The sequence below is a fragment of the Gopherus evgoodei genome, chromosome 10, assembly GCF_007399415.2.
Source record: "Gopherus evgoodei ecotype Sinaloan lineage chromosome 10, rGopEvg1_v1.p, whole genome shotgun sequence".
In the NCBI taxonomy this organism is placed as follows: domain Eukaryota; kingdom Metazoa; phylum Chordata; order Testudines; family Testudinidae; genus Gopherus; species Gopherus evgoodei.
Window position 1 is genome coordinate 63,708,022 of NC_044331.1, and position 19,439 is coordinate 63,727,460.

The window sequence follows — 19,439 nt, forward strand, 5'->3', positions numbered from 1 at the left end:
TCTTGAGCGGACATACCTACACTAGCTCTGATCAAGCTAGCATGCTCAAAATAGAGGGTAGCCACAGTGGCGCCAGGGGCTAGCCATCCCGAGAACTTACCATCCAAGATGCTAGGCAGACACTCAGGGCCGCTAACCCCTCATACTCCCATAGCTACTCTCTATTTTTAGCACACTAGCATGATCAGAGTTAGTGTGGATATGTCCCTTGAGCTGTCCTAGGTCGAAGCATAGACATATGCAAAGTCACTTAGCACCACTCTGGCTGAATTTATCCTTCTTCTTAAGGCCTGAAGTAAGTACCAGAGATAGGTGGCAGTATTAGGGGGATGGGAAGAGAGAGAGCAAGCACTGTTTTGTCCATTAAGATGGAAGTTCCTAAGCACTGTCCAGGAGCACCCTCAGGAGAACAGTGGTGCATCTTAAGGAGAGGAGTATCAGGGGGTAGCCGTGTCAATCTGTATCCACAAAAACAATGAGGACTTCGATGGCATCTTAAAGACTAACAGATTTATTTGGGCATAAGCTTTTGTGGGTAAAAAACCCCACTGTAATTTTCACTCAATGCATCTGAAGAAGTGGGGTTTTTTACCCATGAAACCTTATGCCCAATTAAATCTTGTAGTCTTTATGGTGCCACCAGACTCCTCATTGTTCTTAAGGAGAGGAACACTTTAAAGAGGAAATTTATCTTTTGGGCCCAAAATCACCAATGATAAGCACTATATGTCCTATATCAGCTAAGGCTCTTAAAAGTTAAGGAAGGAACTGAGGACTGAGGTGAGGTAGCTTCACAGAAATGAAGGCTGTCCACTTTCCTGTGTGTACAGCGAGCTGAGTTGTCCAGTGGGAACATCTCCCTGCTACTGACCTAGCGTGGCAGAAAGGAAAAGGAGGGAGAATTCTGACTAATTCCTGAAGTGTATAGTTCAATTTTCCTTAGACAGACACAGGCTACGATGGAGATTGTTCCCTTACCACTGCTCTCAAGCTAGGCACTGCTGTAGCAGAGATGAGAGCCAGCTTCCTAAGCAGCTGGTGAACAAATGACCCATTCAACTTGCACTGATCAGGAGGTATTTTCCCGGAGCTGGAGCAAAAGGGGGAGCTGGTGTTACGAAGAGCTCCTTCCAGCTAGGTCTCCCTTAGATGTGGAGAGGGCAAGTATGCTGTGCACCTTTGTGTCTTTTGTTTACTCTTCTTAGGCCAGTTAGACCTCTCACGTCACACTACTGAAGGAAAAAGTCTGCTGCTTAAGCACCTCAGATGGAGGATGTTGCTCCTGAATAATCTGGTTAAACAGCTGAAAAACTGAGTCAGAGATTAACATTTTGTTAAAATAACTGTTAGATGTTCTAACTCAAAAAACACAGGCAGTCTGGACACAGACCCAGAGCTTTCTTAGAAGCAGTATATCTTACTCCTGAAGTAATTTAAATCTTTTTTGGAAGGGGGAGGCAGTTGTCTAAAACCCCCAATACTATTCTGCAATTTTTCCTGCATCTCTCAAGCAATTCCAATTCTGATCTCATACCATTTTTACAATGATGTACATTCACTGCTGCCTTCAATAGAGTTCTATACTAGTGTTAAGGAGAGAAGAATCAGCACTTTCAAATGTAGAAAATAAGACATTTTTCAACTAGGTATTTTATCACAGGGTTTGTGGCCCTCTTGTGGCATTAAGTATAGCTTTGCAGTCTATTAATATCTTTACTAATCTATTTTTGTTATACAGTAGTGTGTCACTTTCCCATCAATTTGCTATTTTCATCTTAAATTTCACATAAATTACAGGATTTGAAACATTCTACTCATCAATAATTCTAAGAAATATAAATAGATAGATAAGATGTCAAAATGAAGTCAAATGTTGATCAAAATTCTCTACATCCTTTCCGACATGATCAAAAATGTTTTGTACATTCAATTTTGAAGAATATCACTTCTGATGTACTTTTTGTCTGCGTAAATGTCTGAGGAAGAACAGGGACACTTGTAAATATGAATTGCTAATTTCCCCAAATATATCACTTCAGTCCCATACAAAATGTGTCCCCTGACACAATAAGAAAAAATAGAAGTATTCTGCTCAGAAATAGTTTAAATATTCTAAGAAACCAAATGGTATTCTGAGATTTTCCTATGTCTCTCACAAACAAAGAATCCCAAAAATAAGATCAGTGAAATCACTACAAGAATAATTCACAGTAAACTGTCTTTTCACAGACCTCTCCCCTGGTCCAAACACACGAAATCACAATGTACACACTGTAGGGTTTTGGTCTATCTATAAAAAGCTGGAAATCAAAATGACTGCTGATCAGTCATGGTAAATATTTGGTTTCTTCTTACTATAAGATATTATCATTTTAGCATGCAAAAGATGAGGGTCAACATCAGAGGCTAGACAAAAAAATAGTGCACTGTTGGAGAGGAAGTTCATAGAAATCTGCTCATGTTTCCTGTTCTCCAATCCAAAACACCTATGCCTCAGGACAGAGATTCTCCAACTTTTTCACAGTGAACATCATCATAATTCAGAAATTATTTCAGGGACCACATCCTCTCCCATCCACAGCTGTACATTGTCCCTGGGCTTACACGGAAAAGCAATTTTAGAAAAATAATTATATATATATTTTACTGCTTTTTAATATGGCAAAATTTGAATCACATTGTCTGCTTTTGCTTTTAAACCTATCTTCCCCTCCTAATTGATCTGTTCCTCTCTCACCCTCTCCTTTCCTGGACATTTCCTTGTGTTCTGGGTTTCCTCTCCACTGCAAATGCTGCCCAGCCATTGGGTCCTTTTCTCTCCCCACTACCTAGACTTATGGCACAGCTGCCCAATTCCCTTCTTCTCTACTCTTGCCTCTCCCACTTGTGGCTGGCAGCTTCAATCTCACTGGTGCTCTGATTTCTGGAGTTGGCTGATATTTCCCCCTCTTCCTCTTCTTTACCATAATACAGTTGTCCATAGTACCGGCAGGAGTCATGGAACAGCTGACATAGCGCTTGGAGAACATACATTTAGCCATAAATGAGTGAGGGCAGGAAGACAAAGCAGACCTATTTTTTGGTCCCCTTTACACTGGAACCAACAAGAATTTGTTTTCTCTGATATAAGAGACTGTCCTATAAAAACAGAATGTGAGAATGTGCCAGATGTAAAATTAACGTTGCTGACTTTGCAAGGACATAGAAGAGTGGGAGAGAAAAAGAGTTTGAATGTGCACTGAAAATATAAATGATGTTTAACTGCTGAATATTATTATTTTAAAAAGAATACTTTGTATTTCTATGGCTTCTTCCATTGGAGAATATCAAAGCACCTTACATATATTAAATAAATCCCAGAAGCCATAAGGAGGTAGGTAAAAATTAGTATCCATTTCAAAATGACAGAATTGACAAAAAGAGTTGTCCAGGGTGACACAGCAAATCAGGGGCAGAAACAGGAATAGAAGTCAGTCACTCCTGACCATCATTTCTTTGCTCAAACCACAAAGCAACACTGCTAGGCATGAATATAAAAGTCTAAAACGATATTAGCCCTAAAAAAATTTAAAAAAAAGAGAGAAGGGGGGAAAGCTTTTTAAATAAAAACTCTTTAAATTTTTTCAGTCATCACAATCAAAAGTCAAGATAAATCACCTTTTAAAAGTTAAAAGAATAGCCCTATTCATTTATATAGACTATGTCTGCTAAAATCAATGTACATTTCTCACTGTCGCATTATCATTTTTACTGCATAAAGCTGTAAATAAAACGTTCAAAAAAAGAGAAAGACAAATAAGAATCTGTGTGTATACAATAACTGGAGCTCAAAAACAGCAGTTTGTCCTTTTAAAAGGAAAATAATCCTTCACAAAGTGCAACTAACATATCTGTCAGAACAGAAGAAAAGAATTTGCCACCAAAGTTCAGTCTCACCAATGCCACCCAAGGCTTTCTCATTTCAGTTTAACTACTGCAATTCCCCCTATTCCAGGCTGTCACAATGCAACCCTATGTCTTGCAGCCAGTGCAGAATGTCACAGCATGTCTGCTACCAGAAGTGACCATTAGAAAATATCTTATGCCCACCTTGCATGTCTGGCAGTGGCTGCCATTTAGACCAACCCATAAATTACAAACCTAGATTCTGCAAAGGAATTCATGTCAACATGTGGATCTGCTTGTAGCAATCCCTCTACAAGATGAGGGCCTTATTTCCTGATGTATAATCCCTTAAACAATATGGGACCTAGACACCATATAGACCCTCCTCCTTTTCACTGTCTTTCTCAGGCTTTGGGCTCTTCCTCATGACATCTCCTGGTGCCACAAATCAGAAGTAATCCAAAAGTCTTTGTTTGCTTGAAGAACAAGAAGTACTTGTGGCGCCTTAGAGACTAACAAATTTATTTGATCATAAGCTTTCATGAGTTAAAGACCACTTCATCAGATGCATATATATCTTCCTACTGTATTTTCCACTGTATGCATCTGATGAAGTGGGCTTTAGCCCACAAAAGCTTATGCTCAAAAGATTTGTTAGTCTCCAAGGCAGTGGTCCCCAACCTTTTCGTTTGGCAGGCGTGAGACGAAGGACTGTGGCAGCAGTCGAGTATCCGCCGAAATGCTGCCAAATTTCTGGATGCTCGACCGCAGGACACGGGTGCATTTAGATGCCCCCGCGGGCGCTATGGCACCCACGGGCACCGCGTTGGGGACTCCTGCTGAAGGTGCCACAAGTACTCCTTGTTCTTTTTGCTGATACAGACTAATACGGCTACCACTCTGAAACTTGTTTGCCTCATGTTTCAAGTTGCATCATTCTTTGTTTTGAAGATATAACATTCTTCAAAATACAATTTCAACTCATCCAGCTGAAGATCCTTCCCCAGAAATCAATCTTGTAGCATACAGCTTCTTTCTTATACATACCAGATTGCAAAACAGAAAATTGTTCTCCACCTAAATTATTTGACAATTGTATTTGTCTGAACTTTGGAACACATTTGGCACAACCTTGCATTTTGATATAAGCAATGGCTACCTGAGGCTGCTTTTATGTTTCAGAGAAACGATCACAAACGATATCTCAATAGAATAAGTTATTTTTTAAATACAGCCCAATTTTAAGAGCATCTATCAGTATCCTAGAACTCAAGTGCCCATTTTGTTTCTAGAAAGAATATTACATACGTTTATCAGACCTTACCAATTTATAGCTATTCTTAAGAGGATGTTGGATGCCCTCACCTAGAAGGAAAAGTTTGCCAGTTGTAACCCCAAAAAGCAAAAGAAGAATCAAACATCACAAACAGAGATACACTTCTTAATCAGTCAAGTAGCTATGAAATTACACGTTTGCATGAAAGAAATGCAACTGCTTTATCTACCTTTGTAATATATACTACTGACAGGTTCGCTTCACTTTAAATATATTTAATATCTCATGATGTATATTTGTGAAAAACTGCTAGTTATATAGTTGTGACAACAGTCCTCAAGAATGTACTACATCACTTTCATTAACCAAAAAGGAAGATGTCTCAGAGATAAAAAAAGGAAAGCTCTTGCTAGTATGCATGCACAGCAGCTAGTGTAACAGACTCATTTTCTCTCTCTAAGTGGTCTTGGAGCAACCAGATGGTACAGAACATCACACCCAGGGTCTGTGGGTTACATACTTCCCCTAGCTGAGGAAGCGCGTCCCGAGCTTCAGAGACTTCCCAGTTCAAATCCCAGACAAGCCCCCACCTGTAACACCAACAGACCCTGGTCGTGGGGTGGGATTGAACCTGGGGCCCTTGGAACTTAGTGCATGAGAGCCTCTACCGCATGAGCTGAGGCTGGAGAGCAGACTCATTTAACTCTCTCTAAGTGCTCTTGGTGCCACCAGATGGGACAGAACATCACACCCAGGCGGTGTGAGAGTTACACTAGCACTGGCTTAACTCACAATCTCCATCCATTTCTGATGCTACTACATTGTAAAGACTGTTAAATCATGAAGTCTTCTTGTCCTTAATATTAGATGAGATATGGTAAACCAGTGGTTCTCAACCAGAGGTACACATACTCTTGGGGGTAAACAGAGGTCTTCTGGGGTACATCAACTCATCTAGATATTTGCCTCATTTTACAACGGGCTATATAAAAAGCACTAGTGAAGTCAGCACAAACTAAATTTTCATACAGGCAATGACTTGTTTATACTGCTCTATATAGTATACGTTGAAATGTAAGTACTGTATTTATATTCCAGTGGATTTATTTTATAATTATATGGTAAAATGAGAAAGTAAGCAATTTTTCAGTGATAGTGTGCGGTGACACTTTTATATTTTTATGTCTGATTTTGTAAGCAAGTAGTTTTTAAGTGAGATGACACTTGGGGGGACGCAAGGCAAATCAGATTCCTAGAAGGGGTATAGTATACTGTAAAGATTGAGAGCCACTGTGTTAAATCACATGACTACAATAAATTAAATGTATAAAAAGTTGGATTTAAATTAATAAAACAAGGAAATTCAGCAAAAAAACAAACAAAAAAAGCAATCCTCAAGCAATCACAAACTCACCCCATAGCAGCAAGAAAAATAAGTTTTGCAACACTGAACAGACAATATATATAGCTGCGTCCAATCTTTTGGCATTCCCCTAAAAGGCCTAAGTACAACAGAGTGAGTTAAGGAAAGAGGGTAGGTTGAACTCTAAATTTAATTCCTTTTGTAGATATAAGTGACTCTGGCAAAACTATCTTTCCCAGAAAATATACACACACACACACACTTCCATGCATCACTGTTCCACTTTCTCTTTGAGAACTGTTTTCAGAGGCAGCAAGACCCAGCTAAAGTACATTATCACATCTTGGAAGGTATGTTATTCAGCTGCGCAGACATAATGGCCATATAAAAGAAAGTATGCACAAGAGGTACCACTTCTCACAATTTGTCATTTTTGAGATCTACTTGTTAAAAGTACTAGTCCACATTATTTTCTCCTCCCCCTACCCCATATTGTATGTACAATATACACTGATATCATGGTCTTCCAAGCTCTTCGGGATTGTTCTCATATTCACTGCATAGGACAATCTTTTATTAACTTCAGTTAGAGTCTGGCCTGAATAAGGGGTAAGGCATTCAATTGTTCAGAGACTACTTGATGTGATAAAAGGAATTCTGACTGGATTTGATCCTTATTGATCGTACTGAAATCTGAAACTTGAAACCAGAGGCATATTAATAATCTAAGATTTAATTAAAAAAAATACCTCTTGCCCTCATGGTTGTGAAGAAAATCTTCCAAACATGAATCAAGTGTAGCAGAAGCTATTATGTCCACCTGAATCAATGGACTACTTGAAAAAATGAGGATGAGAGTTGTGAATCCCCATCAGCCATTAATTTCATTGAGACAAGTGCTAAAACTCACTGAAATGTTACTGTCCACATTAAACATTTCATTGTTGACCATCTGTGGGAGCAAAACCCAAATAGTGTGGAAAATGTCGCTGCAGAGAAGAAAATACAGAGGGAAGGCAAAAGGAAACACACAAAGAAAAAGGGAAAGAAACTGAAAAAAGGAGAATGAGGAAAGAAGATAATCAAACGGCAGAAGCAGTCATAATCCTAAAAGGGGAGTACATTTTCCCCACTCAGTGGTACCAAATGTGACAATAAGGAACTGAACAAATAGAAATAATGATAACTAAAAGTTTACTTATTACATAAAAGCCACATACTACCCTGATCTCTGCAAAACTTCCCTATGACATTCCACTATGGACTGAGAAGAGAATGTAGCCCTAAGTTTTACTGTAACCCACTGACCATAATGGTGGACTGGTAGTGAGGGAAGACAGGCATCATGGTCACAAGATTAAGCCACACCTCAAGTACCTGCTGAGACAAGGATGGAGAGCAGGGACAAGCAGCCTTTTATTAGTCAAAAACTGGATCCTGCTGGGAGCAAGAGAAACTAAGGTGGCAGCTGCAATAGAGAGGGGGGCTCAGCAGCTCCCATTTTGTGGCAGCACACACACAACAAACATATGGGGGCTCCACATTAGTCAGAGGCACTTCAGAGCAATTCAGAGGAGGAACAGCAGCATTAGCAGGGACTTCTTACACCTCTGTCTCCTGATCTCACTGGAAACTTCAAATTTGAACTAGTCAAATTTCACATTTTGTTGACTGTTTTTTGCTCTTGCTTCTCTCTGACCAAACCCCCTTCGCATTAGGACCTTACTTTCTGGCCACCATGCTCCCCACCCCATCTAAACTATCCCACTCGCTATTTTCCCATCTCCATTTTCCTCTTTCTCCCCACACTTAAGTCTCAGACTTCCCTGCTGTCCATCATTCCTCTTGTTCCTATGCACATCAAATCTATGCTCTATTTATCAGTCCTCATCTCTTCCACAATCTTTCCATATACAGAAACAAAAAAATGCAACTAAAATGACATGTGCCAATCAGCACCCAGATAACTTTGCTTGCATGTGGTATCTCTTTTCCCTGGCCTTCATTTGTCTCTCTTTTTAGATTGCACACTCTTCAAAGCAGAGACCATATTTTAATGTGTGTTTGGAAAGCAACCTACCCCATTTTGGGCACTGCCACAGTGTAAGTACACACCAGAAACTGAAAGCTAGTCAAACACAATGCAACATCCCTTGATGTGGATTAAAAGTGTGACGTTAAACAAATTCGATAACCTGTATTTATTTGTAGTATGTCTCTAGAAGCCAGTAATTCATTTGATTTAATGTGAGCTTTTACTTGACTGATATTCTCATTTATTAGAAATTTGTAATATTACTTTGACTTTTATTTTAAACATTAATTCTATTATTCATCCTTTGACTGCATTCCAAACTTAAACTGTAAATCCTTTGGGGCAGAAACTATACAACACCTGATACAGAGGAGTCACATTCTTGGTTGTGGTCTCTAGACACTACTATAAAACAAATTAATAATCATAAACTAGGGAAACATTGAAATTCGTATAATGCAGGAAATATGTAGCCAGTGTATTAGGAACTGGTATTATTGGTCTGTCATTTCACATGTGTTATAATTGTAAAAACACTTGAGATGCACTGCAGGTTTCTGAGACCCTGAAAGAACCTACTGATTTGGAGAAGGTCAGATTTAATCCTGAAACAAATCAAACCCTTTCAAAACCACAAATGGTAATACTAGACAAGAGAGACAAGTACCTCATAATTTGAGAGGAAATCTAGTAATTTTGATCGAGACGAGATGTAGAGTAGTGGTGTCATCACCCGGCGAACAAACTTTTCAATATAAACAGCACTCATAGGGCCTTTGTATTCAATTGGTCCAAAACTAGTACCAAAAAAATAATAATACATTAAGATTTGAAGGTTAAGCTGCGACCACTAAATTAACAATGGAGTCCCTGGTTGAGATGGCAGAGGCTGAAAGTAATACAGAGACACCATGCTCAGTCCCTAGAGAGCAGAGGATGTTCCTAATGCTGAATAAGAGTAACTTCTGTAACTGATAGAGTATCAGTATTAAGTGACTAGAAGGGAGACCCATTAAGAATTTACCTACTGAAATAACAGAGACTCTGATAAAGAGTCTATGATTGTGTGTGATAGTAAGGATCTGGGAATTAAGACAACCTCTGAGTCTTATTAAAAAAAAGTGATAAAAGACAGGCAAAAATTACAAAATGGTCTAATTAGCATGTGGAGCGATAGGCTGTTCTGCTTTGTCCATACACTTCAATAGACACACAACTGCAAAGATATAGATTTAAAAAATCCTTGAGGATTAAAAAAGAAAACAAGAAAGAATTAAACTAGACAGGTGCAAATACTGCTACTCCATCACACATGAATGATGCAAGAATGAAGTAGGCTTTCACAGGTGGGAATCTGTTAACTGTCATCTGATTAGATTTAACACCACACTGCACAATGAAATAAATCAATCAAAAGAAAGTTAGGTGTAGTACATAAAATCAAATTAAAAGCATAAAGTGTAGTCTTAACTCTCTCATTCGTATTCCCTCTGTGGGAGTCACTTAGAACCTTGATGTAGTTTTGCACATATTTATATGTAATATATATAACATTATAAGAAAAATATTACTCTGCATTAAAAGATACCATGTATTCATAAAGATCAAATTGGTTCAGAGGCATTCCACTGGATCATGTCAACTGGTATTATTACAGCTCTTTGGATTGCTAGCAACATGCATTATATCAATACACAGGAACATTATTATGTAATGCATAGGTCAGAAAAATTTATGGAAAAATATTACTCTGCATGCACAATATACAATTTTAGAAGTTCAACACCTTGGGAGAGGTAGAGGAGTCCATCTACACAGCATAAGCAATTCAAGCACACTAGTTTATAATGACCTATAGAGTGGTGTTTGTTGTTTGTTTGGGAATTTTATTTTTAAATACACATTTATACATAAAATGAAGAGTCTAAGCAAAAATCTGCTACATTAAGGAATTTAGCACCCTCCTAAGCACAAAGACCACAATAATCCAAATCATACTGGTGGAAAAATATGCTTTAGAGCTTAACATGTAACTATCTGAGGGCTGGTAAATACAAAGTGAAATAAGTAAATCAGTTGTAATTGAAACCTTTCATTATTTTGGTGCAACTTTCTACATGGACCCTCACATCAATTTAAACTTGGCTTATATTGATTTAGTTTGTACTGAAAAATTTACAGACTTGAGATAAATCAATGATGTGTGTCAACATCAGAATTTGCACTGATTTAACTAAATCAGTTCTTATACTGTTTTAAGTTATATCAGTGCAACCTGTGTAGGTAGACAAGCCCTGCATTTCAGCTGACAGCAAATTTCAGCATTCTCCCCTCATCTACAAAAAATGAGTTGAGAATTGAAGCATTACTAAACATGTGCAAATAAAACAATGTTGCACAGTTTACATGACTAGCTGACTACTCAAGGGAGAAATGCAGGACTGGAAAAGATAGGGAGCCACAGTGCAGGACTAAAGTGCACAGGTAGAAATGTATGTGGGAGCCTGCACAGCACCTGCCTCCACTGAAACTAGTGTAAGGCTATATGCTCAGTGCCTTATTTTCAAGTTCAGACAAAAATCAAAAAAAGAAAAGATGTAAAGGGACAGCAGGGATGCCAAACTTTCACAGCTTAACATTGTACAGGCCCCAATTCAGAAAAAGACCTAAGCATCTGCTTAATTTTAAGTACATGCTTAAATCCCACTGACTTCAGTGGGACTTAAGCACATAAGTGCTGTCCCCAGTAGGGGTGCTTTCCTGACTTGAGACCAAACGATGCTACCCACCCCCAAAGCAAGCAGGAAATATTAAAAATAAAACAAATAATATAGGTCCAAATTCTTGAATCCTCATCTGAGGCAAATTCCCATGGAAGTCAATGGGAATTTTGCTTAAGGACAAAACAATGGACAGGCTAAGTGACTATTCACAAGAGGTGAAATTCAGCCAAGTACAAAGGGCAGCATAAGGCCTTTGAGTCACTTAAATCCCATTCAGGGCCTGTGGGGGTGTAAATAGTTCACAGGTTTTCTACAGGGCCTCTGCACAGGGATGAACTTCATCCTGCAGCCCTGGTATTACAAACTGTATTCTTGATATTTCCATGATATTCTTCTACCAGCAATCTAAAATGCAGATAAATCACATTTGTGAAACTCTTACCTCCGATGGTACAAATATATCACAGGAAAATAAAAGAAATGTTTCTGTTTCCTGCATTTCCCCTGGTTCCACCAGCAGTTAACTGCCACAAACAGCACCTGCAGAACAGACCAAAGGTACAAAACACATCACCATGACTTTCTCTATCCTGTGCCGATTAGCTGTTTGCTACAACCCTCTTTCTCCCCTGCCCTCCAAAATCTCTTCATCTCAGGTTCACCCCACAACTGCCCCTCTTACCCTCTTTTCTATTCCCCTTCACCTTTTCCTGCTATGTCCCCTTTCTCTTCACTTTTCTTTCCATTTATCTTATCTTCTTCTAACTAAATCCATACACACACAAAAATAAAATAAAAAATAAAAATCAAGAAACTGACATAACATTTGCTGCCATCATATGTTCACTCTTATTATATCCCTTCTCCCATTCTGTCTTTGTCTTGTCTAGTTAGATCAGTGGTCCCCAACCTTTTTGTGGCCAGTAGCACATTCATATTTTCAGAAGAGTGTGGCGAGTGCCAACAATTTTTCAAGGCTTATTTTGTATTTGTACATTAAATAATACAAAAAAAATATTTAATATTCTTCCCACTCTGGGTTGAAACAATACGTACGTTGTGTCTTATTTGAACCACTCATTCTGGAGCAAAATGTTAAAAAAATAATAAATTGCAAAGCACAAGAAAACAGCAGTATCAGCGCAGGAAGAATACTCACATACAGGGTCAGCTCCAGGCACCAGTAGAGCAAGCAGGTGCCTGTGTCAGCATATGCTACGGGGCAACATTCGGTCCATTCTGCAGAGGCGGAGCAGTTTTGGTTTTGGGGTTTTTTTGGTGGCAGTTCTGGGCAGTGAAGTGAGAAGCCTGAGAGAAACTGCGCAGGCTGCAACCCCGGAGTACTCTGTCCCCAGCAGGCGGGGGGGCCTGGCATCTCCCCACTGCTAGGCACTGGGTGGGCCCCGCGCCTGCCGGGGACAGAGAACACCTGCGCCTGCAGCCCTGGAGTTCTCTGTGCCTGGCAGGCGCGGGGCCGTGGCTTCTCTGCAGCCCCAGAGTTCTCTGTGCCTGGCAGGCATGAGGCCGCGGCTTCTCTGCAGCCCCAGAGTTCTCTGTGCCTGGCAGGCACGAGGCCGCGGCTTCTCTACAGCCCCAGAGTTCTCTGTGCCTGGCAGGCACGAGGCCGCGGCTTCTCTGCAGCCCCAGAGTTCTCTGTGCCTGGCAGGCACGGGGTCGCAGCTTCTCTGCAGCCCCAGAGTTTTCTGTGCCTGGCAGGCACGGGGCCACGGCTTCTTTTCTTGAAGCCGGAGAGAAGCTGCAGCCCTGCGCCTGCCAGGGACAGAGACTACCGGCGCCCGCAGCCCTGGAGTTCTCTGTCCATGGCAGGCGCAGGGCCGCAGCTTCTCTCTGGCTTCTGAAGCTGGGGAGAAGGTGCGGCCCTGCGCCTGCCGGGGACAGAGAGCACCTGAGCCCACAGCCCTGGAGTTCTCTGTCCCTGGCAGGCGCAGGGCCGGAAGAAGCCACAGCCCGGCGCCTGCTGGGGACAGAGAAGCCCTGGAGTTCTCTGTCCCTGGCAACCGCAGAGTTGCGGCTTCTTTCCCCTGCTGAGCACTAGGCGGGCGCCATGGTGCCCGCAGGCACCATGTTGGGGACCACTGAGTTAGACTGTAAGCTCTTCAGGGAAAAGACTGTTCACTATGTTTGTACGTTATGCCATTCTTGATTGGTCTTTAAGCATTACTGCAATAAATATTATTAATAATAATAATTAACTGTATCAAATAAAAATTTCAAACATAATTACCAAAATCCAAAACAGATGTGGTATGTGATTTCCTGTTTCTTTTCTGAAAAATGCTGTGTGCTAGTTTTTTACTTCTATAACTGGTCAAACAACCTGACTGATTCAGAGGCGCACCAACTGAAGTTTCCAAAAAGGTGAAATATACTCTTTTAAAAAAACCTATTTCTTGGTGTTTGGAAAGGCAGAAAGGGAATGATCCAAAGCAAGAAAGAACTGGATTTTAGGTATTGATATTGTTTTCAGTTTAAATAAATTTAGAAATGGTGACTCATTTCTAGACCATTCTGAGCAAAGTAGAAAGGTAGTAATTAAACTTTAAAAAAAAAAAAGGAGAAGAAACAGCACTCAACTGGAAGGAAAGTATACGGAAGAAGACATTAGTACATATTAAAAGGTGCTTTGCAGATAACCAACACAATCACTGACTGGTTTTCAGTTAAGCTGACCAGGCCCTCATCGTGTTTACCTGGTTCTGTTCACTACAGTTAAGGTTAAACAATGTTCCATTTTAAACCACTTCTTTCTTTTCATATGATATTCATTTCAGGAAAAATTCACCTCTTGGAGCTCAAAATTTTCAAGGCTTAGTATGCTGAAAGATTAAACAAATGTCCAAAATCCCTTCCTCATAATGAAACCTCCTTTGTGACTTCTCTAGGGGATAGGAGAACCACACTATCTCTCCATCATCTTGAAGGCACAGAGGTTGCCTCTAGAAAAATATGCACTTGGGAGATTGATTCAGTCACACACACAATTAAAACCCTTCAGAAAAAGTCTAGAGCACTCTCTCACACTTCCCCACAAAATTAAGGAGCACGTGAGCCCAAAGTTACCAGTTCTACATGACAGGCCTTACAGTAGCACAGCTGTACCACTTCAGCAGTGCTGCTGTAAGCTCTTCTGTGTAGTCAATCTATGCTGACGGGAGAGAGCGCTCCTGCTGGCATAATTAAACCACCCACAACGAGTGGCGGTAGCTATGTCTGCGAGAGAGCGTCTCCCACCAATATAACACTAGCCACACTGGCGTTTTTGTTGGTGAAACTCATGTCTGCCAGTGGGGTGTTTTTTTCAAATCCCAACAAAAGCTTTGCTAACAAAAGTGCTAGTGTAGACAAGCCCTAAGTCTGTAGTAATTTGCACTCATTTCCCATACTGTGGCATGAAACCCATTGATAGGAGTTTTAGGACAGCTGTAGGCATGAAGGGCTTGTCTACATCAGAAAGTTGCAGCGTTGGTGAGGGAGTTACAGCGCTGCAACTTTGAAGGTGTACACATCTGCAGGGCACCACCAGCGCTGCAACTCCCTGTTTGCAGCGCTGGCCGTACTCCCGTTTTGTCTCGGGTGTAGAGGATCCAGCGCTGGTGATCCAGCGCTGGTAATCCAATGTAGACACTTACCAGCGCTTTTCTTGACCTCCGTGGAAGGAGGAAGCCTCTGGTAATCAAGCTGGTCTCCTTTCCCGGTTTGCTCTCTCGTTCCCGGAACCCCGAGCAAGCAGGTCTCCTTCCCTGCGGTTTGCTGGGTGGCTCCGGGAACGCGAGAGCAAACTGCGGCGAAGCTGGTCTCCTTTCCCGGTTTGCTCTCTCGTTCCCGGAACCCCGAGCAAGCAGGTCTCCTTCCCTGCGGTTTGCTGGGTGGCTCCAGGAACGCGAGAGCAAACCGCGGCGAAGCTGGTCTCCTTTCCCGGTTTGCTCTCTCGTTCCCGGAACCCCGAGCAAGCAGGTCTCCTTCCCTGCGGTTTGCTGGGTGGCTCCAGGAACGCGAGAGCAAACCGCGGCGAAGCTGGTCTCCTTTCCCGGTTTGCTCTCTCGTTCCCGGAACCCCGAGCAAGCAGGTCTCCTTCCCTGCGGTTTGCTGGGTGGCTCCGGGAACGCGAGAGCAAACCGCGGCGAAGCTGGTCTCCTTTCCCGGTTTGCTCTCGCGTTCCCCGAACCCCCCTTGAAGCCGCCCAACAGCGCTGCAGTGTGGCCACATCTAACACCACTTGCAGCGCTGGTTGCTGTAAGTGTGGCCACTCTGCAGCGCTGGCCCTATACAGCTGTACTAATACAGCTGTAACAACCAGCGCTGCAAAATTTTAGATGTAGACATGGCCGAAGTGTCCAGAAGCTGGGCAGCACTGTGAAGATAGAGGGACCTCTATATGTATGCCTGTCCCGCCAGTGGATCCCGTAGGATTCAAGCATTTGGGAGGTTAGGAGCTGCCACTTCTGCACAAAGGCAACCCCAGCCCCTTTCAGGAATAATGAGAAAATTCTACTTTTTGAAATTCACACAGTTCCCCTCCTACAAATGAGAATAACACATATGTGAGAGAATGGAGACCAGGGCTTTTCTGCATTTAATTTAAAGAGGATAGGCTAAACATAAGCATCCAGGTCCCACTGACATCCCATGAGATGATCAGAAAAAGGCAGTGTTTGGAAATGGGTGAAGGCCAACTAAGCCATTTTTTAATTAACATCTTTACTGGAATTACCTGGTCTGCCAATCTGCTTGCCACTTGTTCAATTTCTTCCCTTGCTGCAATGGACTGTCCACACCATGGGGCATAAAAAAAATACAGTACAACTTCAGAATCTTGGCGAATGTAATCTGCATAGTCCAGTTGCCCCCGAAAAAGATCAAGGACTGGAGATTTTGAGGAGAAGAAATTAACTGGAACTTTCGCTGCCATTGTTACATCTTTTGCTCGGCTAAGGGAAAGAAAAAGACAGTACTTAGACAACATAATACAGCAGCAAAAAAAATATGTAAACATTCCAAAACACTCGTTTACTGAAGCCTAGCAAAGGTTATGCAATGACAAAAATCTTCAAAATTGATACAAATGACAAAAATTTATATTACCTGGTTTAGTTCTATGACATGTCATAAAACATAGGCCTTACGAAATAAACTCTATCAGACATATTCTTGTGCATTATATTGTAGTGGTAATGGAGCATAATTCAGGAGAGTGTCAGTGGGCCTCATATCCTTATAGGTTGTTTGGACCTCACAGACACTTGAGAGAAAATTTGGTTACTTTTTATGAATTTTTTGATAAATTAAACAAGCAAATATAAAGCTAATTAATTTGCTACACTTCTCTAAGACACTAAACAATGCAATAATCAAATTGAGGTTATAATGGAGATCAGATGAATTCATCAAGGAACTGACAACAGTATAAACTAGTATTAATAACTTACTTGACCAAATTATTGCACAAACACAATTAATAATCAAATTACGAAACCAATATAGCACAGAATGAATCCTAATAGACACAAACACTTAAATTATCAAATTTAGTATCTCTCTTTAGCATGAGAAATAGCCAGCATAAGAGGTTTATTTGGAATTCTTCCCTGGCCTCCTCCTGTTTTAACTCTTCTACTTTAGGTGATACGAGAACAAACACTAGTCAAAGTTTAGTGATGTAAAATAAAAGCTATGTCTGTAAAAATATTACAGTTAGCTAGTCTTCTAAGTGTTCAGTATTTCTTTATTCTATATTGTATTATGAAGGAGTAATTAATATGTTTTACTTATTACAACTTTGTATTTTGTAAAATGTCTGCTATAGCTTATTTCATTGCAAACTCAGAACTAATCATTAAAGAGGCCAAAATTCATTTAGGGCAAAACAGACACATCTCCTTTTAAATGTGAAGGTACTGTCAACACGTCACTGTCTGGGCACAAATCTTATTTAAAGAAAATAACAGCCAAATTCACTTTCTTAAAGAGAACTGTGTTTGACCCAAAATAGCATTTTAAATGGAGTAAAAATACACAGCAAACAGTTCTCTCAAGCAAACAACCAAGCAATCTAATCACATAACTGGGCTCTCTCATCCCTTCCTCTTATATTGACAAATCTCTATTTAAAATGTACATTATACTTTCTCTTATTTGGGAATTATTGTAGAATAAAGTTTATATTGAGCATTTGATTAATTTGCAAAACCTTTCTTTTACAAGAATTAAAAAAAAGAAACACACAAGCAGAATATTAAAGATAAGAAAAAGCACGCTAGAGTTTACTGTCAGCTCATACCTTTAACTAAAGCGGAAAACCTTTTCTATTTATCCCATAATACTTATACTACTTTGTGTTATCCTTCATGATTTGTAAGTTATTCTTTTGATTGCAAGTGTTTCATTTCTAAAAACACACATTCTTCATTAAAACAGTATTAAGGAATTATAAAGTAGAAAATGACATACTCTAGCTAAAAACACAGTACCAAAAATTTTATGTTACATCTCCTTAGAGTTTTTGTTATTGAAAACTTCAGAAGCTGCTTGAATACACAGATATTTATATTAACATGGGAATTAATTACCATTCTAATGCAACTAACTCACCATACTTAGAAGATGCAAAAACGGTCCTGAAAAATGGTTTCATATAAGAAGCCACATTTTGGAGAGACTAGTTTAATACTAGACTAATAATAACTCAGTAATGCTGATTTAAACCAGCTGTGATTCTATACCTACATGCTTATACTCATTCAAAAAAGCCTTTCAAGTACCCAAATATTTTTGGAACTAAACTGATATTCAGAAAATGGACTGAAGACAAATGTTAGATATTCAAAGAGATCTTAAAAGCTATTTTTATCAAGACACAGCATTACAAATGTTGACATGAACTGATGAATCCTATTACATAGGCATGAGCCAAAGAAGCGACTGAGTCCAACACATAAGGCGATAAACCAGTAAAGAAGTGATTAACAACATCTCTTAAGAGATGTGTTAACTTTGAGCAATTTAACTTCGAGAAAGTGGTTAAAAATTGCCTTCACATCTGTTGCAATTTACAACACAGATGCTAAAACACCACACCAGAGGACTAAACACACACAGTGAAGAAGGAGAGAAACGCATTACAGAATGAAAGATGCTCAGAGCAAAAGCAGCAGTACCTGCAGCCCACAGCAAGGAACAGCAAGAACCCAAAAGCCAGGAAGAAAAATTAAACCCTGCAAGATTCCATCACCAACCCTAAAGTTTTAGTTGATGCATGCAGTGTTGCACAAACACTGACAAGGCTTAGGTTAACTTTATTACTGAAATTTATTTTACTTCAGTATTGACATATTGTTGGATCTTGATGTTTATTAATAGCTTCTTCCGTTAAACTCTGAATACCTGAACATCATATTCTTGGTATTGCTGACCAAGCTAAACCTTTTAATTTAAGATCCTTGGACTGGGTCTTCAGTTGATGTAAATCAGCATAGTTCTACTGACTTCAATAGAACTATGCTGATTTATAATTGAGGATCTGTTCTCAATTTTAATTAACTACCTGTAACAGATCACTCATTAAATGAAGTGAGGGTTTAAAAGAGATTTTAAATTAAAGTAGCTTGTTTTCAATGATTGAATAAAAGCTCTCCTTTCAGTTACTGAATTTCATAGTATTTACCATTGTCTATTATAAACTGATCTAGTTGATCTGTGACAAAAGAAACAAGATTCACCTACCTTTAAACCAGAGGTGAAAGTAAGCTAGTATGAGCCCCGGGGACCCTGCAGCCGGGCTCCGGCGGGGATTTAAAGGGCCCAGGCTCCCAGCAGCGGCCAGAACCCTGGGCTCTTTAAATCCCTGCAGTAGCCCTGCCGCCACTACCCCAGAAATAGCAGGGCTCCGGAGACGATTTAAAGGGCCCGGGGCTCCCCGCTGTGGCAGGAGCACCGGGCCCTTGAAATCCTTGCCCGAGCCCTGTCGCCTCAAGGTGATTTAAAGAGAGCAGGGCTCCGCAGCGGCCAGAGGCCCGTGCTCTTTAATTTTCCCCTGAGCCCCAGGGCTCCCAGCCGCCTCTGCAGCTGGTAGCTCCAGGGTGATTTAAAGGCCCTGGGGCTTCCAGCCAGAGCCCCAGGGCCTTTAAATCTTGAAAGGCC

The 19,439-nt window shown here is 40.5% G+C and overlaps 1 protein-coding gene across 3 annotated transcripts in view; it reads right to left on the reverse strand.

The window, feature by feature from the left end:
• Positions 1 to 19,439, reverse strand: part of TXNDC11 (thioredoxin domain containing 11) — a 113,251-nt gene that overhangs the window by 88,222 nt on the left and 5,590 nt on the right. For 2 of the 3 annotated variants that reach the window (XM_030579046.1, XM_030579048.1), the window contains exons 2-4: positions 16,015 to 16,231; positions 11,725 to 11,822; positions 9,227 to 9,356 (exon numbers count right to left, since the gene is read on the reverse strand). In XM_030579046.1, the coding sequence (XP_030434906.1) occupies positions 9,227 to 9,356; positions 11,725 to 11,822; positions 16,015 to 16,231 (445 nt within the window). Of the gene's footprint in view, positions 1 to 9,226; positions 9,357 to 11,724; positions 11,823 to 16,014; positions 16,232 to 19,439 lie in introns of those variants that run through there. The other variant, XM_030579047.1, reaches the window with a different exon arrangement.